Source organism: Ascaphus truei, chromosome 1 (assembly GCF_040206685.1).
Source record: "Ascaphus truei isolate aAscTru1 chromosome 1, aAscTru1.hap1, whole genome shotgun sequence".
In the NCBI taxonomy this organism is placed as follows: domain Eukaryota; kingdom Metazoa; phylum Chordata; class Amphibia; order Anura; family Ascaphidae; genus Ascaphus; species Ascaphus truei.
In genome coordinates, this window is record NC_134483.1 from 489,346,676 (window position 1) to 489,368,850 (window position 22,175).

General features: G+C 42.7%; 1 protein-coding gene across 2 annotated transcripts in view; it reads left to right on the plus strand.

Annotated features, from left to right (window-relative positions):
* Positions 1–11,287: 11,287 nt before the first annotated feature.
* The window catches only part of CCDC149 (coiled-coil domain containing 149), a 94,071-nt gene continuing 83,183 nt past the window's right edge, over positions 11,288–22,175 (plus strand). For both annotated transcript variants that reach the window (XM_075568465.1, XM_075568481.1), the window contains exon 1: positions 11,288–11,436. In XM_075568465.1, the coding sequence (XP_075424580.1) occupies positions 11,389–11,436 (48 nt within the window). In that variant the 5' untranslated portion in view covers positions 11,288–11,388. The remainder of the gene's footprint in view (positions 11,437–22,175) is intronic.

The following is a 22,175-nucleotide window of genomic DNA, read 5'->3' on the forward strand; positions in this document are numbered from 1 at the left end:
CATGCAAATATAACAATAGTCTAACACTCTAAGATCCTCATCGTGACAGTGAAGTGATCTATAATCATGTACAGCGATCACTTCATAGTTCTGTAAAGTTTTGTTTGTATATCAACATACATATGCACATAATAAATATCATAGCAAAACAGTACAGTTTCTATACAAAACTAAAACTGTATAAATAATATAAAGGGATATAACAGATCTCGTACTACTAGAACATATATATATATAACATGGCCTCCCGGTAGTTACTTCTTTGTCTGGGACTTTTCCTCTGTCAGTCCTGTTAGAACAGGCAGTGGAAAGGTTAATTCCTTCAAAAGGTCTGTATGTGTATTCAGCCTTGAATATGTAGACATATTCGAGGGCGGGCCTTGCAACCTGAGGTTTGTCAATCAAAGGGGTGGATATTGGTTGGAACGCCCCCTGCTGTGTGTGGGCCAATCTGTATCCGGCTTTGTCTTGTAATGATTCAAAGTTAGAGACACTCCCCTGAGATGTCCAAATTGAGACACACCTCCTAAATTAAGGTTCAGTTAGTCAGTTAGTTGGGGGAGAGTGTTCTGAGATCTGCTTGCAGAGAGGAGTGATTATAGGAACTCTCTATCTCCCTCCACCCATGCTGGGCTGGAGGGAGAGGGTCAAGAAGAAGAGATGCTAGCCAGGGCACTGAGCTAGGGAGTCAGGAAGGATGCTGATGATACTGTGCTGCTATACTACTGCTATGCTGTGATGCTGTGCTGTGACACTGGAATAAAGCTACAGAAAGATACTGCTGTGTGCAATCCCTGTCTCTGGTAAATGAAGAGTGTCAGTGGGGGTCCCTCCTCTGAAGACCCCAGAGGATCCCTATTGGCTGGAGTCACTGCTACCACCCAGAGATGACCCAATCAAGGTAACCTGTCGGAACCCCTGTCCTTGTCCTGGCTCTAAAAGATGGGGGGGGGGGCTCAACTCTACCAAACAAGGTGAACCTGAAGGCAAGGGTCTAAGCATAAAACCGAATCTGACATGCACATGACACAGGGAGCTCTGTAGAAGCACACCTGTAAAGTGAGGACCCATACTGAAAATAAATGTATCCACATTTAGAATAATCACCATACAATCGTCATGAAAGGTTGCATGGAGTGGAAACAAGGATAGTGCAAGTAGCAATGTGAAGTATACATCACCACTCAGTGTAGGGGTATCACGGGCAGAAAAGTAGGTCAGAACCTCATATCCAGGGGATGAAGGTAGGGGCCACCCTCAGCAGACTCCCACTCCTTTCTGGATCCGTGATTTGGTGTATCCACGATTAGAAAACCTGGTTTTAAATTCTGCTGCTCTCATTTGAAATGTGGCATCAGAAGAACAGTTTCTTTTTAATCTCAAAAATTCACTACATGAAATCCCTGATATTTGATGCTGAGGGTGGGAGCTAGAAGCATGGAGGATGGAATTGGTCGCGGTGGTTTTGCGGTGGATATCCGTCTCAATCATACCTGACGTATTGATGCTAATCCTGACATCCAAGAACACTACGGATGTGGGGCTACAGAGGTGGGTGAGCTTGATATTGAGTTCATTGTAGTTGAGTGCATCGATGAAATCTGCAAATGCATCACTGGTGCTATACCAGACTACCAGGATGTCATCGATGTATCTCAGCCACAGTAAACCCAAGTCACTAAAGTGGCGGTGAAGGTCTGAAAAGACTACCTCCCTTTCCCACCAGCCCAGAAACAAGTTGGCATAGGAGGGTGCTCATGCCGCTCCCATTGCTGTGCCTCTAGCTTGTAAGTAAAATTTATTTTTGAAAGTAAAATAATTATGGGTTAGTATGAATTGTAATAAATCCATTAAAAAATCAAGAAGGTCTCCCGAAATGTCTTGCATAGACAGAAAAAACTTGGATGCTAGGAGACCCTCACGATGGGGAATGCAGGTGTACAGGGACTCCACATCACAGGTCGCGAGGATAGTATCCTCGTCAACCGTGATGCAGTCGACCCTGGACAGCACCTCCATCGTGTCACGTAAATGAGAGGGTAAATTAACGACGGCGAGGCACAAGAATGAATCAAGGAAGCGGCAAGCGGGTTCACATAAACCCCCTATGCCTGAAACAATTGGTCGACCTGGTGGGCGGGAGGCATTCTTATGAACTTTGGGTAGCAAATAGAAAGTGGGGATCACGGGAAACTTGGGCAACAAGCCATCATAGTTATGTTTTGTGATAATCTTATTGTCTAACGCATTATGCAAAATGCGTCCTAAGTCAGTCTTAAATCTCAGTGTGGGGTCACAGGCAAGCTCAGAATAGCACGAAGTGTCGTGTAGCTGTCTGTACGCCTCACGTTCATACATACTCTGAGGCCATATAACGACATTACCCCCCTTATCAGATTGTTTAATAACCACAGAGGGCATCTGTTGTAACTCTTTGATGGAAAGCCATTCATCCTTACCCAAATTCTTTGACCCATGAAATGTTGGTAACTTCAGAATCTCCTCAGTCACTGCTGCGGCAAACACTTCGACTGATGAGCAACTCTGGATAGGAGGGCAGAATGTTGATGTGGGTTTTGTACGCAACAAAATGTCCTTTGTAGAGATGTTAATGAGTTCTTGTTCTTCTAAGAGTGTGTCCATATTGTCTAAAGTCTGTAATTCTTCTTTATCCCACATCGCAGATATAGAGGAGTCCAAAGGTAAATCATGGGATTTAGAAAAATGTTTATGGAGTAATAATTTGCGGCAAAAGAGATTTAAGTCTTTGATGACTTCAAATTTATCCAAGTGGCTTGTGGGCGAGAAGGAAGGCCCCTTTTCAGGACTCTAATTTGGGCTTCTGAAAGAGTGGTGTCAGAAAGGTTAATGATATTCAGTTCCTCACCTACCAGGCCCGCCTTTTCTGGTACTGTGGTTTGTAACCGAATGTCTCTCTGTCTCTTAACTGCCTTGCTTCCCCGCCTTGTTTTCCTCTTCCTCTTTTCGGGCGTGAACCCCTGTCTAAAAACGAGGTGTACGAGGAACCGGGGGCATTGGCTGAAGAGGTTGTGGCACGTGGCGCATCAACGTCAGAAGAGTCTATATCGGTTGTGAAAGCATCAGAAGACAGAGAGACATCTCGGGCCTGTTGTCTTGCCCTTTTGGGACCCTTGCCTGTACACCTGTTTTCTCTCAAAGTCTGTGATGCATCTGTCAAATTTCTTCTTTTTATAGTCAATTAGACCTTCCTCATACTTGACCAGCTCACTTTCCACTTTGTCAATTAGCGTAGGTGTCACACTATTAAGTTCTTTTTTAGCCGTCTCAATTTTGTCAGTTAGTTCTGTTAGCATTTGTTTGTCGTGCTCAATAAGGATTGTTATTAATTCCAAAGAGCATGCAGTCAACGAAGCTTCCCAACAGTCTTTGAGGAAACTGTCAGTAAATTCAAAGGCAGGGAAGAGTTTTCTTCTCAAGCCTCTGGGAATTATTTTGCGAGAGAGGTAGTTATCTAATGCAGTCCGGTTCCACCAACTACGTAACCTCCTCTGTGACAGATGTTTAAATGCGTTTAATACGTCTGTTTCTGGAACCCCAGAGGTAGAAATGTCAGTGTTAGTCTCAACCAAATCTGAGCGCGAGATGGAAAATGCTGCTCTGGCACTCGCAATTCTCTGCTCATCTTGAGCGCTAAAATTCATGCTAGCTAGGTTATAGGATCAGGAAAGCAAGGGATATATGATAAAAAGTGGAGCTGATATTAAGAAATTGCAATACAGAGAAAGCAAAAAGAATATATGATAAGACACACAGAAATATCGCTCAACACTGTAAGTCAATGGTGTCCAAAACAACTGTCAATAAGTAATATAAATCATACTCAAACAGCGGTGCTAAAGGATGAAATAATATTAAACCATAGAGAAAGCAAACTTATAAGAAGCACATGGACATACCTGTAAAGTGTAACAAAAGATTTTTATTAAAGTGAATTAAAACAGGGGATAAAGTTTAAAAGATGGGGGGGGCCTCAACTCTACCAAACAAGGTGAACCTGAAGGCAAGGGTCTAAGCATAAAACCGAATCTGACATGCACATGTTACAACAGATCCCCTCTGTGGTTATTAAACAATCTGATAAGGGGGGTAATGTCGGTAAGCTATGAAAACATGACTCGTACCTGTTCTAGGTGCACAACTGCAGCCATAATACATTTCCTAACAATGTAATATAGTGACGGGCTGGGACATCAACGGCCCCCAAGGGAAGCAAATTGTAAGGGCTTAAATTTAACTGACTCAGATAGTTATATAAACTGATATACAAAGAGCAAACTGAGTCAAATAGTAAAATACATACGTTATATATGTATATATCCAGGTTTTTGTCTATTACTCTATTTTTATTTCAGGCATATTGTGAGTGCTATATTTAGGGCTCTTGTTTGTCTTTTTTCTGTGTTTTAATTTATATGTTATACACTGTATATATATATATATATACAGTGTTCGACAAACCTATATATTTGCTCGCCCCGGGCGAGTTGATTTAACCCCCGGGCGAGTAGATATTGGCCCAAGAAGCACACGTTTGGTACTAGGTGGCGAGTAGATTTTTTTGTGTGGCGAGTAGATTTTTTGGTGATTTGTCAACCACTGTGTATATATATATATATATATATATATATATATATATATATATATATATATATATATATATATATATATATATATATATACAGTATCATATAACATATAAATTAAAACACAGAAAAAAGACAAACAAGAGCCCTAAATATAGCACTCACAATATGCCTGAAATAAAAATAGAGTAATAGACAAAAACCTGGATCCACAGCCAAAGTAGAAAAATGGCAATGATTTTATTATATAAGCAGTATAACACACTAACGTGTAAAAACATATACACACTAATGGCAGCCAAGCAACAATAATAAGCAAGAACAGATATAAAAAAAAAGGTATATATGGCATAAAAAGATGTAGCTGAAAACTAAACTAGAAAGCCAAAAAATGTACCACCTAATAATCAGAAAATGAATAAAACGATACAAATTAGCTAAGTAGTATAGACACCCCAGAAAACTCCTAACTGCCAAGTCTAATGAGAAAAAGAAAAATATATTCTAAACTCAAAAAATTATGATATAAAAATAAATCAATACTAGCAAAAACGGAGAGAAGATATATATTATAAATAAACTTATATGTACTACAAATTAAGCATAAAAATAATAATCTGTAACCAAGGGGGAGACACATGGGAGAAAAAAAACAGACAAAATTCTCAAACCCTATGAAAATCAATAACAAATCAAAAAATGAAATGCAACATATATACAAAGGTGCCTGTGAACCTCCACAGATAAGGCACTGAGAGAGAAAGGGAGGTAAGATACTGCTCCCATCAATAAATTATGCTGATGTCAGCCAGTGCCAAAACCTGAATGGATAAACCAGTCCTGTAGATAGAAAAGGAACCACTAGTGTGGGACAGAGCAATACTCAGCTGATGATGATGAGAGAGTAACAATTAGTCCATAGGCTAATAAAGTCAGGTTCCTGCCCCTGTCTGGATCGCTTAGTAGACACATAGAGGATGCACCATCAAAGAGAGGTCTTGCTGAATAAATCAATAGATGCTGCCATTAGGAACACTCAACGCGTTTCGCCCGTGCTATATATAGCAAATGGAAATATTACTGTATGCTCATTTGCATGTCTTAGACAGGTCTGCAATCCCGCCTTTCACCATTATCACCCAGCACACAACGCTTCCACTGCAGCAAGGGATTCTGGGAAATTACATGCAAATGAGCACACAGTGCCACCTTTTGCTTCAAAACCATAAACATGGTTCCCTATAGGCTTAAGCTTGCTGCAAGGTCACAACTTTGAGCACAGCCAGGGTTAAGATGCTGGGTATATATAGATATACAGTTAGGTCCGGAAATAATTGGACACTGATTCAAGTTTTGTTATTTCGGCTGTGTACAAAAATAAATTCAAGTTACAGTTAAATAATGTATATAATGTGGGCTTAAAGTGCAGTCTTTCTGCTTTAATTTGAGGGTATTCACATCCAAATTGGAGGAAGGGTTTAGGAATGACATCTCTTTAATATGTAGCCCCTCTTTTTCAAGGGACCAAAAGTAATTGGACAATTGACTCAAACCTGTTTCATGGACAGGTGTGGGCTATTCCTTCATTATTTCATCATCAATTAAGCAGGTAAAAGGTCTGGAGTTGATTCCAGGTGTGGCATTCGCATTTGGAAGCTGTTGCTGTGACCCCACAACAGGCAGTCAAAGGAGCTCTCAATGCAAGTGAAACAGGGCATCCTTAGGCTGCAAAAAAAAAAAAAGAAAATCCATCAGAGAGATAACAGGAACATTAGGAGTGGCCAAATCAACAGTTTGGTACATTCTGAGAAAAAAAGAACGCACTGGTGAGCTCTGCAACACAAAGAGGCCTGAACGTCCACGGAAGACAACAGTGGTGGATGATCGTAGGATCCTTTCCATGGTAAAGAAAAACCCCTTCACAACATCCAGCCAAGTGAAGAACACTCTATAGGAGGTAGGCATATTATTATCCATGTCTACCATAAAGAGAAGACTTCACGAGAACAAATACAGAGGGTTCACCACAAGGTGCAAACCATCATAAGCCTCAAGAATAGAAAGGCCAGATTAGACTTTGCCAAACAATATCTAAAAAAGCCAGCCCAGTCTTGGAATAGCATTATTTGGACAGATGAAACTAAGATCAACCTGTACCAGAATAATGGGAAGAAAAAAGTATGGAGAAGGCTTGGAACGGCTCATGATCCGAAGCATACAACATCATCTGTAAAACACGATGGAGGCAGTGTGATGGCATGGGCATGCATGGCTTACAATGGCACTGGGTCACTAGTGTTGATTGATGATGTGACAGAAGACAGAAGCAGCCGGATGAATTCTGAAGTGTATAGGGATATATTGTCTGCTCAGATTCAGTGAAGTTGATTGGACGGCGTTTCACTTTACAGATGGACAATGACCCAAAACATACTGCGAAAGCAACCCAGGAGTTTAAGGCAAAGAAGTAGTATATTCTGCAATGGCCGAGTCAATCACCTGATCTCAACCCGATCGAGCATGCATTTCACTTGCTGAAGACAAAACTTAAGGCAGAAAGACCCACGAACAAACAACAACTGAAGACAGCTGCAGTAAAGGCCTGGCAAAGCATCACAAAAGGAGGAAACTCAGCGTTTGGTGATGTCCATGCGCTCCAGACTTCAAGCAGTCATTGCCTGCAAAGGATTCTCGACAAAGTATTAAAAATTAACATTTTATTTATGATTGTGTTAATTTGTCCAATTACATTTGAGCCCCTGTAATAAGGGGACTGTGTATGAAAATGGTTGCAATTCCTAAACGTTTCATACAATATTTTTGTTCAACCCCTTGAATTAAAGCTGAAAGTCTGCACTTCTATTGCATCTCGGTTGTTTCATTTCAAATCCATTGTGGTGGTGTACAGAGCCAAAATTATGAAAATTGTGTCAGTGTCCAATTATTTACGGACCTAACTGTGTATATATATATATATATATTAGATATAGTTAGTGCTTGCTAAGAGATACCCAATGTCTGTGATAGATAAACTTATATATACTTAAATAAGAACATGTGCTAATTATAATTCTAAGTGCACACTCAAAACAGTGCACACAATGTGCTAAAGTGATTTAGATAAAAAGGTGAGTGTGAAAATGAATGTGAATACACAAATAATAATACATATATCAATGATGTGAATAAAAGTCCATGTGATAAAGTTCAATCCAATTGAATATAATAAAGGATATAATTGAAAAAGCTCCGTGACGGATCCGCAGCTTCTGAAAAGATGAACCACATCCACGATAATCTGTTTAGAAGAGAGAAAAAAGAGGCGCGTGCCACATTGCATAAATCTGTGCATTTATTATCAATTGAGAGGTTTAAAATTAGCACACTCACAAGTATAGCAAGATCATGCGCATTTGGGAGATCATTTTCTCATGACCAGAGGACTCATCTGCTGCAAATGTCTGTAATCCCAATGGAGGGCTGGCACCCAGTTCGGTTTTCCGGGGTCCGCAGATCAAACAGTAAATGTGCTCAGTGCCGAGCCGTCGAGGAAGATAGTAAATACAGAGTCGCAAGGTTTCAAAAAGATGGATAGTGTTCCACTGAGTATAGCGCTTGTGCTCTATACATAACCGCTTGTAAAGGCGTGATGACGCAACACGCCAAACATCCGCGTCCCAATGCGTGTGAAGAAACGAGAGGGAGTACCTGTCCTGAGGAGTCCGGTGAATAAGACGCCACTATGCCTGGCAATACAGCACTTGTGGGAGGCAGCGGATAAGAGCCAGGAGTGATACATCACCAGAGAAAGGAAACCTATGTACGCTGGGGTTTCCAGCTGCGAGTAAAGAAAGCGAGCATGCATCTGGGGGATCAGAATCCTTTCTAAGTAGGCAGCTACCGACATCCTTTGTAAAGTATCAGGCCTACAACTGTTTAACACACATGACTCTACACGAGCAACAATGCTGTGCCGGCACCAACAGTGGCCCATTAGCTAGCACACGGGCCACCGGGACTAAATTAGTGAGTCTTTGGGACATTAATAGAATAAAACTTGCCGATGCAAGAAACAGAAGCTTCTATAGACTAGCACTCTACCCTGATGATGGGTTATGATTTGATAGGTCGGTTAAAACGTATCTTTATTTCTTATTTTAAAATAATGATGGACAATAACTAACAAAAATAATCTCCACGTAATACACAAAGCTGAACTACAAGTATAGGCTAATATATATATATATTTTTTGTGTGTGTGCTGTATTATTTACAGGAACAGGCAATAAAGCCTTATTTTAATTTCACCTTAAAAAATGGTCTTCATTGCATACCTCTGCACACATCTCTTACATAGAGAAACTTTCATGTGTTGACACAATATTAAAGGATGTATTGCCTAGTGAGACAACTGCAGTACTCACCAGTGTGGCATTCATAAAATAGTTCAAGAGTTGGCATAGTGAAGGACAAAATAATTTTAAGTACACGAAGCCAGTACCTTTTCCCTCTTTGATTAAGCCTTCCATCCTCCATGAGTCCCAGCTGTGCTGATCCGTAGTAACGAAAGTCCAGAAGTAAAGATGAAAAAACGGAGCACTACCATAAGCAAAACATCACAAGGTGACCCCAATCAAAATACATTTATTGAAGTCTCATAGACAACAAGATAAAATGCGCACCACCTACACGTTTCACACTACATGAGCCAAGGTGTATGCAAGTAAAAGATAATAGCACCTTTTTAAATACCCGTGCCGGTAAAGACCTAGCTAGTGAGCGACCATCTAATTCAGGCCTGCACAACTCCAGTCCTCGAGGGCCACAAATAGGCCAGGTTTTCAGTATTTTCCTTCTTCAGCACAGCTGGCTCAATTAGTGGCTCAGTCATACTGAGCCACTTATTAAGCCAGCTGTGCTGAAGTAGGGATATCTTGAAAACCTGGCCCGTTTGCGGCCCTCGAGGACTGGAGTTGTGCAGGCCTGAATTCTAATTGGTTGATCAAGAGTGTATACACTCATATTCTATTGGTCGCTCAGAGCCTGGTTCCTTGCAGGCTGAATATTATCTCTCAATTGCAGGGTAGGTGGAATCCGGCCCCCCCACCCAAGTATACACAGACTACTAAATATATAGATATTTAAAGAGGGGTTACACATACATGGACTGACTCACCCATAGACTGCTACCCGAGTCTTCTGAATCTATCCGAGATTTCAGAAGTCTGCTGGGAAGACCTGGCTAGTCTGGACCCCGGAGGCCCCATCTGAAACGAGGGCTCATGGGGGATTTCCCTCTGTAGCAAGTGGGCCAGTCCGAGCCTGTCCAGAACATAAGTATGTCTATAGCACAAAATGTTGCAAAAGAGCAACCAGGAAGAGGAGAAATGGTCACTCATAGAATAAAGTTACATATGGATTTTGAATTAACCATCACTAGACTGCACGGCATATATTAATTTATAATAAATAAATATCCCAGCAACCTCTTCAGAGATGTATTCCCTCTGTGAGGTCTATATATTAACATAAGGGCACATTTTCTTTGTCACACCTCATCCTATTTTCCTATACTTTGTATCATTGTCATCCTATATATTACATGAGAACATGAACGAAGATATATGTATTGCTTGATGCTCCATTTATTTGTGAGCGTAAGGCAACATGCAATTGATGGCATGGTGATAATCAATTAAGATCATCATTATAATGTATAATCATGAAGTTATCTATTTCTTTAAAACAGTTTTTTAATTTTTGAACAGAAATGGCTCGTCAAGCCATCAATTTATTGTATCTGTCTTTATTGCTCTCTCTCATATCTTCGTTGTGTGTCTCCAGCTTTGGTCCCTTGCTTTAGAGCAGGGGTGGCCAACTCCAGTCCTCAAGGGCCACCAACAGGTCAGGTTTTCAGGATATCCCTGTTTCAGCACAGGTGGCTCTATCAGCGGCTCAGTGGAAGATTGTGGGGTGTGGTGGCGAGGGATTAATGCTTTACGTTGAGTATACAGTATATCCCTTTTAATCTAAAATTCTGTAACCTTTATAAAGGGAACAAATGTACAGTAGCTGTGGAATGTTTGATAACAACCCCATACCTTTTCTTCTGTGAACCGTATAAATACATTAAAAATGAATAAGCTAGGAGAGTGGTAATTTGATGCACAAGTGTCTGCATTTTTTCCCTTTGAACGTAGTCTGACCTGTGCGGCCTGACCTGGCATTAATTATGCCGACTTGAAACTTGAGTGAAATGTGGCACATAAAATCTGATGCATTGTTTAGAGGACTGAATCATTTTAGAAACTGTTTGCATGCTATACAACCTGTAATATGATTCCTTGAAAAATGTTAATATATTCGTAGAACTATATTTAAGAACAGATACAGCTGGTTGTACAGAACCATCCTGTTCGTTATTCCTCTTGAAATACTGTAGTAGAAATAGTATGCAGAAATGGCTCAAGAAGAAACAAACCCAGCTAGCATTTCACTGTCGACAAATAAGACGAGTTGTGTACAGTATTTGACATGCAGACATTCAGGATGCAGAATGATAACTGGCAGGTAGAGTAACAGGTTTATCCCATATGCTCTATGCAGTCCCCTCCCTTGCAGGGTTAGTTAACGCTGACGTAGAGTAAACAGTGCAGGGAAGGCTGATCAGGCTCAGGAAGCTGCAGCTTATGGCTGACTGGAGTACTACTATACCTTGGTCACAGTGCTCTGCAAAATCTTAGCTCACTGAGGTCTCTCAATCATGAATAGTGATCGAACAGAGAGTGACTGGCAGGGGCTTGTGAGTGAGGTGAGTGCTGTACTAAAAATCTACACACATACATACATATATTATATATATATATATAATATATATATATATATATATATATATATATATATATATATATATATATATAGCAACTGTAAATATTCCTGTATATTCATTTGCATGTCTTAGACAGGTCTGCAACCATATATATGTATATGCTGCTATGTGTTCCCCGTTTTTATATATATATATATATATATATATATATATATATATATATATATATATATATATACACACACGTGTTTATTCTATAGTATTGCTAATATGCATAGTACAGTTCTCAGTATAAAGACACAATTAGTATAGGTTGCAACATAAAGGTAAGAAATCTTGTCCCATTGAACTTGCATTGAGCCGAATACATGTTGTTATTTATTATTCTTTCTACATAATTTAGAAATATTTGGAAATGATTGCATCCTAATTGTTAAACATGCAAACAAATATATATACATATATATAATGTCAACCTATTGCTATGTGCCTCACCAGGATCTGGCTTTGCTGCTCGATATTGTGTGTGGGCTGGAAGTAGTGATGAGTGTAGTGAAAGTGCGGTGGGAGGAGTTACCATGACTACTCATACTGTAGCTTAAGGCTACGGCCCCAGTATCAGCTGCTGCACGCGCGCCTGGCGGCGCGTGCATGTGTGAAAGTCGCGGTCTGTGGCTGAGCTGCAGGGGGAAAGACAAGATCGCGATGGAGGGGGCGTGGCGGGGGTGCAGCCATGACATCATGCGGCTAGTTCACCCTCATTGGCTGAGCTGCTGCCGTGACATGGCCAGCGCTCCGTCGCCACTAACAAAGACAAGATTCTTGTCTTTTCAAAAATGTGGTTGCGCATCGCGGTCTGTATATGCGTTTGCAGGCAGCTACTGGGACCGGCACCATAGAGGGGCGGATCTTGTTCCTGTAGCGCACTCCGTAGCGCTCGCTGCAGCTTACACGGGGGACTCAGCCTTACAGGTTTTTGATAGAATTAGCCATGTGAACTGGATATTTTACATCACGCTCAAACTCTCATGGCTGCTCTTTGAAGGAATTAGATATCGCAATTCAGAGCTCAGCTGTGAGCACTAATACAGTACATGTACTTGGTCTAGCTTTGCAATTTTATTGAATTTCACATACTCCAGGAGACACCCCAGTAATGTTATTATTGCACCATTTGTACAATTTTGCAATTATGTTTATATGATTCAGCATCATACCCCAAAAAGGAAAAAAATTATAATTTAAATACTGTATATACTAGAAGGAGTTGTTTAGCAAATGATCACAGGTAACAAGTGTAACGGGTTTCCCCCCCCCCCCCCAATCGCAGATTATAGTGTGGGGGTGCAGGAAACATATATTGTTACTCAGTGTAGTGCATTACCTGTTGGCTCACAGGAGGGCTGAGCTTCCGCCACGGGAAACCTGGGGCACAATACTAGCATATACCATTACAATGATGCAGCGCCTCCACCTGCGATGGCTCCCGCCAGAGGGGGAGTGGTTCCTCGCAGGACAATACCCAATAACCACATACAAATGATTGGATAAGAACGAATACCTTTTTACTGATGTGACTAGAAACATGCAAGGTCAACAAGTGATAACAGGTCTCCCTTTCTAAAGGTAACCTGACTCAACGTTTCCCTAAGGTTAACGCTAACGGACACCACGGCGGGTGTCCACACTTTATGCGTCACGACGGACGCTACTGTCCCAACACAAAATCCCTCCCTCAAGTCCAGTGAGTCCCACCCAAAGTCTTGCACTCCCAATACATAGACCAGCGTGTGTATATATGTGTGTGACTGCGCAGTCACTATGTCAGATGATAGGCCTTGTTGGTGCACGTGAGTTGGTGTGTTACCTGCCCGGGCTCCAGCCGCGGGTGCTGCTATACCACGAGGGAATCGCTGGGGTGTCCTCCAAAGGTGGGGTGAATTCCGGCGTGGATAATATCACCGCTTCTCCCAGCTGTCTGTATCTTGACGATAACCGGGCTGATGTCCACTGGCCGCGGTCACTCCATACCGGGCCTCCGCACTTATAGTCTAGTGATCCCTTAGAGGCCAAGCTTAGGCCCAAGCCTCTCGGCGGAAAGTGCAGCGTCCGCTGGATTCCTCACTAGCATATAAATAAAGGGGCAGGGTCCCTAACCTAGGGCCTGTCCTTATCACACTCCGCTAGGGTGACTCAGTGCTATCTGGGGCCTAGGGGAGTACTGGCCTAGTGCCAGGAGTCACGGACTCCAGCACCCTACCTCTTACCCCTAGCTGCTCCAGTCGCCAACTGCTGTTGTGGTTCCTGCGCGCGAAATGTATCGCTATGTTGCCAACAGAGCTCCTCCAGCCCTATTGGCTCCCTGGCGTCACGGGGTCGTTCCAAAGGCTCATGGGACTTGAAGTCCTCTTGCAGAGTCCTCCTCTATAGGCTAGTCCTTCGCGGGCTTTCTGCACCTTCACTGCGCAGGCGCGAGCTCCCTGTAGTCCTTGGGTGCTCCTAGCCCTCGCGCATGCGCAACGCCGTTAACAATGGCGGCGCCCTGCTCCGCGAACCGACGGAACCACAACAACGCGATCGCGGCCTTAATGACGGCCCCCTCGCGTCCCCGGCAACCGGCCGCAACCCTTAGTACTGCGCGGCTCGTACACCAGCAGGAGAGAAGGTAATGCCTCAAGGGGACCTGGCTACACAAGCATAAAGAGGGCCTCCAAAGTCCGACAGGGAGGACTCACGTCAGGTACTTCAGGGATACGTAGTTCTTAGACACATTCATACAAGAAAGTGTATTTAATTCAGAATTACTTTGTTTGAAACAAGGCCCAATGTGGGCCTTTATCAAGGCAAGAAAAGGAATGAGACAGTGCAAAGCAATATAAATAGAAAAAATGATAAAAGACCATAACGAACGTAAAAGAGGGGAGGAGGGATGATGTGAGGACACTCATAGCATGATCATGTACGCATCTTGGAGTAGGAGAAACCACAGTGGCAGCAAGAGCCCTGTACACTGTCTGTATCCAACTTATTCCCCCCATGAAGGCTCATGTTCGGCTGAAACATCAGACCTTTTTCTGAATAAAGTCATTATGAATTAAATACACTAGAATGCAGTGGTCAAACCTCTTTGTGGTGACCATCACAGGTGAATTCAGCTAATATGCATAGGAATAGACGGTTGGGTGGTCTTGCGTAGGGCCTTAAGGAGAGGTTTGGAGAGCACAGCTCTACTTTATCAATGGCGTGTCTGGATATTATGGGGCTGAATATATATGTGGCGAAGGGGCCGATTAGGCCCATATAGAATCAGCCCCTATGTATTATTATACCGTATTGCCATTTTATCAATCTCAAGGTTTTTACATCGAAGCTGAACCATCCTCTCTGAATTTCAAAATAGCTGCGGAAAAAGAAGATGAAATAGAAATTCGTGTCGGCATATATAGACAACCCTCATGTCTTTCACAGGTGAAAAAAGCAACAACTTGAATATCCTATGTTTCCCATACCTCTAGGCTTGTATATCACCCAAATCCAGATGACTCGGGAGGTTTGCAGACATTCTAAAAACATCTCTCCCAATATTTGGAAAAATCATGCTTTGCATGTCCCCACTTTGGAAAACATGACAAATAATCCCAGGGACATTTTAATTTGATATAGAATGGCACTAACATATACTGTATAGGGCACAGGGAAACAGGGAAGTCAAAGGAAAAATAAATAATATCTATACTGGTAGATCATTTATACATACTGTAAAGATAATTATGTGATACAGAAATAAACATACATGAACTAAAGTTAAATTAAAACAATACTATGCAGCCATGTATCCAGCTGGAGAGTTATATTCCAGCTCATATTCAAGTATACTTGATACGTTCCCTACTGTCTTAAGTGTCATTTAGTTTTTTGCATGAGGTGCACGTCTAGACACATACCATCCCATTACCAACAGTTTGGGTCTACTAGTTTAGCCATATAGGTAATCCAAGGGCCCAACAATCTTCAATTTACTTGAAGAATCTCTAATTGTGTTTATAATTCTTTCCCCGCTCATGACCTCCCATATTCCCTTCATTCAGTATACATGGGTTGGTGCATGTTTGATTTCACATGGCTGCTATAGAGCTAAACGTGCTGCATTTAGTACGGGCAAAATTAAAAATTTCTTCCATCTGTATCCCTCAATACTATCCCCATTGAGAAGGATTATACTTGGATGTCAAGGTATGGCAATGCCTGTAATCCTATGAATAATCTGGAAGACCTCATTCAAAATACAGTGACCACTGGACATTCCCACCAAATATGTAACATAATTTAAAGCGCTATGAATCTCTTCGGACTATAATACCACCTATATAAAAGTTTGTGTAGGTATTTTCAATTATTCTAGTTGAGATTGAAGAATTACTGGCATTAACCCATATTTTGGCCCACTTAGGGTTGCTAGATGTCCCATATACACATTGACTTGTACCGTTGTCCCTGAAAGGTCTGTCAGGACGCACAATTATTCCGTATTTTAATGCCTTGACGTGAAATGCCTGAATTTAAAATTACTGTAATAAAATCAGTCATAAAAAGTTAAAAGATTTGCACTTGAGTGTAATAGTTCCCTTTTCTGATAGATGTCCCCTTACTAAATTATTAAAATAATAAAGATAGGACACTGCCTGGTCATCTCATAATACCATGACCCACACCCCTATAAGCGTTACTTCTTCTCCCACCGCTACTCGTTAGTTCAGTGCGAGTCTTTCCCTGCGCGGCCAAGAGCAGAGATGATAAAAACTAAAGAATATAGCAGTCAAGCAGAAGATACCATTCAGCCCAAAGCATTTGCAAATCATTCATCACTCATTATGACATCACACCTTCATACCGGATTTCGGCGTCCCGTATTATAAAAACTTAAACGTGCCCACCCTAGGCCCACTCCTTCATTGGGATATCCGTCCCTTGGGTTTGAGTTTTTGAGGGAGATATAAAATATTCAGTGTGGATAATACAGAAGAATGCTTCACCGGTCTAATTACATTCATACTGCCTAAAGCTACAGTAAGATCAGTGGAAGAAGGCACTGTAACTCCACCCATTCATTTTCACCTCAGTCACCACTCCCAACCGGATCCTGGTTAGCAAGCAGAGAGAGGGGGAGGGGGAGAGAAAGGAGAGGGGGAGTTGGTTGGGGGGGAGAGGGGGAGACGGGGAGAGGGGAAGAGGGGGTGAGGGGTGGAGGAGGGGAGAGAGAGAAATTAAAAAAAAAAAGTTAAAATAGAATCTGATCATGATTATGAGACTGACTGTTGCTGTTTCTGTGTGTGCAGATAATCATTTTACAGAAACATGTGGAATTAGCCATGGACTGTATATTGGGACGTTATATACATGTACAAAATGAACCTATATGAAAAACTGAAAGATTAAATCACTAAAAGTTCCATACTGATGGATCTAAAATCAGTATTTTCCTTTACTTCGGTGTGTGTTGACTTAAACAGATCAATGAATAGCTCATGTCATGAAAAGTCTAATATTTCAAGTGGATTTCTATGCCCACATGAAACAAGTTTTGGAAGCTTAAGTTATTATCCATGATGTGGCACAAAATTATACACCTCAACCACGGATCTACAGGTGCAGTTTAGGTTGTCTGACTCACTGTTGGAAGGAGACTACCGGTATATCGAGCAAATTCTTTCATTTTTCTAGTTATCTTCAACTACAGTATCTATTCATCTCCCTATAATTGAAAGACCTGCACACACCAAAAACAAAACATCTAGTAATTGTTCACAAAGTCAGAACACAGTAATTGTTCACAAAGTCTAAGCCAGAGCATTCCATAACAAAGCAAGTAGCAGCTATCCTAATACCACTGCTAACAAGCATATCCTGCAGAGCATAGACTATGAGCTTCTTCACTTAACTACTGCTAGAATTTGTGGATATTCACCACGTGCAGCCTTTCTCATGTAAATGAGATTATATGGGCTGGAATCATTGTATAATAAACAATGACGTTTTAGAACTGTGAATAGTGTGAAGCAAGGCACATAATAATTTGTGTTCATTAGCATTGTATATAGGCCCCTCTTAGGGTAAAATAATATAATTGTGCAATGCATCCAATCAGTTACAAAGATCTCCTCAACACAGACATATTTTTAAAATGCAGGTAATTTCCCCCAATATTCAGTATTATCATTTAGAGATCTTCTACATTTTATTTATTTATTTATAAAATGGTTTACCAGGAAGAAATACATTGAGAGCTACCTCTCGTTTTCAAGTATGTCCTGGGAACAGAGTTATAACAATACATGGTTACATTAAAAGAACAGAGTTATGCAGTCAATTCAAAGATATTTCATGGACAAATAGAGTTGAAAAATTGGGTGCAGGGGATAAAAGGGCTGGTGAGTTTCAGATTAAAATACAGCAATTTTAACATCAACAGACATCAGCTAATGGCAGCAAATGGCTCACACTCTTCGGCTGCACCAAAGGCTGCCCGCCTTTGGGGCGACGTAGATGTAGACTGAAGGGGCTCAGAATGAATGCAGCTGTGATTTCAGATTCCTTTTGTCCTCCAGGGCATTAGCATTCCAGAGGGTGGGGCTGACAAAACACAGCAGTTACATGTCGGGTTAGCTCAGAACTCCTTTCAAATGAATGGAGCCCAAGACTTCCATGACACAGGGAAGCAGCATATCAACCCAATATGTTGACATATATTTTTATTTATATAGTGACAACAATGTAGACAAGGCTTGTGTCACAGTAACATATGGAGATGTTTTTCAGAGCTTTAAATCAAACAAAGTTGATTTAATTAATCAGAAATGTAAGCCTGGTAAAAAATGACCCGAGCACCCAGACTGAACTCACTTTAATACTGCCATGCAGATAAATATATAGCTTAATAAATACAGAATACATGCCAAAGTGTACTGCCAACGCATCTATGCCCACCATAGAGACCCCTGAATGAGGCAGGTTTGCAATGACAATGTCAAAGGTGTTAGAAAATAAGACCACTTTTTATCAAACATCAGGCATAGATATGCAGAGTCAGACAGATTTCTAGGTGTCTACAAATGTAACATTATTATTATTCTCATCATCAATTATTTGTAAATCGTCAACATACTCCAGTCCACAGCACAATGGTGTGAAAGATAAAATGGTTTATACACAAACATATTACAACATTGACACATATCGATATCACAGTTAGTCCCTGCACCAAGCAGCTTGTAGTATAAAAGTGAGAGTGGGGGGAGTAGAAACTCCAGGTATGGTGAAGGACAGAGGTTGGGGCTGTTGCTGTTCTGCGCTGCTCAGTAGGTGACTTGTAGCTGGCATACTCATCGTTGGGTTCTGAGTGACAAGGATGCTAGTGGAGACTGGTGGAAGAGGTGGAAGGTAGGATAAGGACAGGAGTGCAGGAACTATTTATTGGTGGGAGTGCTGCACATACAAAATAAGTAACAAACACATATTATCGTAATGTAAAAATGTATAAACCCAGGGGAGGGGCTGCAGCACCTTTCCCCTCGCACCCCTAGGTTCCAGCCCCCTTCCCCTCACACCCCTAGGTTCCAGCCCCCTTGTGTAAGGATATAAGAAAACAAACACGTCAGATACAAGAAGAGTTCTTGGTGGCCCGAAACGTTGTCCCGTAGAGGCACCCCTCAACAAAGGCTGTAAGCATTTAGGCATGTCGATATATTTCTTATTTCTTTCCTGCCTCCTGCATTTACCGTATTATTTATTTTTGTGTTTATAAAATGTTTTGCCATGAAGTAATACTATGATGATATGATGAGGCTCTTATAATAAAGGGGAAGCCACAATACATCCTATTGTGGCTCATGTGGCCAAATATATTAGGTGAATGTATATGTGTAAACCTTTATTTGCTGTTCTTGTGTAACTGTGTGTTTCCGTGTTCCCTGGGCAAGCTAGGCTGGTAATATGCTTACCCAGCCTACACACACAGAGATCCGGATTTAGCTGGTTCCACGAGGGGGTTGATGACAAAGGAGAGGGGGGGATGGGCAGGCTTCATATCTGGGAGCCTTTGTCTGCCCCAGACTAAGTCAGCATTGAGAACATGGCAGGTAGGCACTGTTCTTATTGGCTGCTTTGTAATACCCGCTCTCCTTACCTCAGCCCCCCATCACCCCCCCCCAACCAGGATTGGCCAACATAAGCAAGCCCTCTCGCTGTGATTGGCCCAACACACAGCCTCTGAGCTGTGATTGGTTATCGCCCTGTTTTCCTATGGAGGCGGGAAGTCTACGAATGGGGCAGCCGATCTCTGCTCCACAGACCTTGCTGAAGCTTGTGTGTTGATGTACTAAGCAGTGTACTCTGAGGTTGTGCGAGAGGTATGCGAAACTGAGTCTGCCTCCTATTCTAAGTGGGACATTTAAAGTTGCACTGCTGCGACTTTCAGCCAATGCTGCCTGGAGTTCCTGATCCCCCACAGTAGTGGACTCTGCACTGGGTAAGCCAGTTCTGTGACGCCGGGCACCTAGGAATTGGATTAAGTATAGCTCTGTTGGTGATATTGTGTTGTGTCTGCTCGCTACGGTCAGAATAAATATATGTTTATTTGATCTCTGTGTCCTCTCTAGTGCTTGATCCCGTGAAAGCATCCTGGTCTCCCATGACAGGCTTTTCTGGTGGCATAACAGTGGAATTGCTAGGCTCAGGGCTGAACTACTCAAAGGTAATTTGGACTGAGTGAGTCTCAATCCTTAAGACCACAGTCAACGAATCACAGACACTCCGGTTACCCTATAGAGCTCACCTCATCACCTCCAGCAGTCATCGTAGATGGCAGATGACCTGAACCAGATGATGACATCCCGGTACTCTTCCTTTACCAAGGAACTAGCCATGCTTCGTCGTGTGGTGGACACCTTAAGGGCTTCTTGGATGTACTCCTAAAAGAGCAATACTTGCTGTACTGCATCCATGAGGTGAGAAAATGGATCGTGGCTTCTGAGCTCGATCTGGCTTGATAAGTTGGCAAGAGGGCAGAGGATTTTATGGCGGACTGACCCCTGCCGACTGGTGTAGTCCCCATCAGAGCCCTTCAGCCCGCAGCAGCATGGAGATATGATGCTCCCTCCTGGAGGAGTGCTCCAGCGGGTCCCAGCTTCCCATCCCAGCCTGCTAAATTTAGCTCACAGCATCGATGCTATGGCTACAATCGGTCGGGTCACCAATGGAAGGATTGCCCTACTGTGCCACAGGCAGCTCCCCCTATCTGGGTCACGTTCCCAGCACTCCATCGAATGGCCTGCATGGGGCTACCTCCGATGTGGGAGCAGTACCTGGTGATCCGGATCGCCCCTCTGATGACTCCAGCTCCGGCCCCCAAGGGGTACAGCCGCACCATCAGATCGCCCAATCTGCCAGGAGCCCTCTGAAACCAGGCAATTGTGCCTGTGCCTAGTGATGATTGGGACCAAGAAGACTACCAAGTGGATGAGTACCGGAGCCTCTGTAACTCTGGTTCGACCTGATATGGTCAGAAGCATCTTTTCCCCGGAGCGAGGATCCGGTCCAATTAGTAGATGGAGAACCCTGCAAATTGTCCGTGTGCATCTCGATTGGGGAGCGGGGGGCGAGGGGTGTTGGGATACTCCCAGGACTTGATGTGGATATTTTGCTGGGTTGCTATCTGGGCAGATTTGTCTGCCGCTATGCAGACCAAGAGGTGGCCTTGAGCGCGCCAGTATCCTGCTGCCAGATCTGAGGGATTGCCCATGCAGAAACCCCAGAGATTTTAGCGACAGAAATTGGACCCATTGTTCCCATGACCTTGGAGCCTTCACCATGAGAAGCCATGGGGAGCCCACCACGATGGCCCGACCTGCGACTGACTTGCCCCCTCCCTGCCTCCCTTGCGCTGTGGATTGCATGACCGCCAGGTCATCCCCTCAGGGCATCCATGCCTGATCTGACTGGGGGGTTGCCTATGCTAGGCAAAGAGTATCCCTTGAAAAAGCGCGCCTCCGTGAAACGGCCGCCGGGACGCATGTCTGTCCTCACAGGCACACCATTGCTGCTTTAGTACACCAACCACGACTTTTAGGTTCCACTCACGCTGCACAGACAGTCTGAACAACTGCATTAGATGAACAGAACCTGAGCACTATAATATAGCAGCAATCAGGTGTATTATACATAATACTGAGTCATACCAGACTCACTTGCCTCACGGTGCGTGGAACCCTCTATTGTACATAGTTATCAATGCTGAAGATATTCCCCTGTGACCAGGGGTTAACTAATGCATTGCTGTCCCACGGAAGAAAGAGTATGTATTGCTGCTAATTTGACATAAGAGCTTAAAATCCAAAGATTTGTAGCGGAGCACAGCTAAGGAATGGGGCCAGCACCAGCAGTAGAGAGGTTAAAAATATATTTATTTAAAGCATGGTTTTAACACAGAGGGGAGACAAAACAAACTCTGACGCGTTTCAGGCTATGCAGCCCTTTGTCAAAGAGTACAATCGCGTCTCACACTCCCGCAGCTATGAAGGGGATTCCCCGCCTACATTACCCAGTGGTGCCGCGCGGTTTTGGCGCGAACACCATCGTGCATAGCTATGGGTTGAATTCAACTTCCAATCAGACTACTGATGCGGAAGGTGCGTCTGGGAAGAGGGGAGGAACCAGGGAGTCCCGTT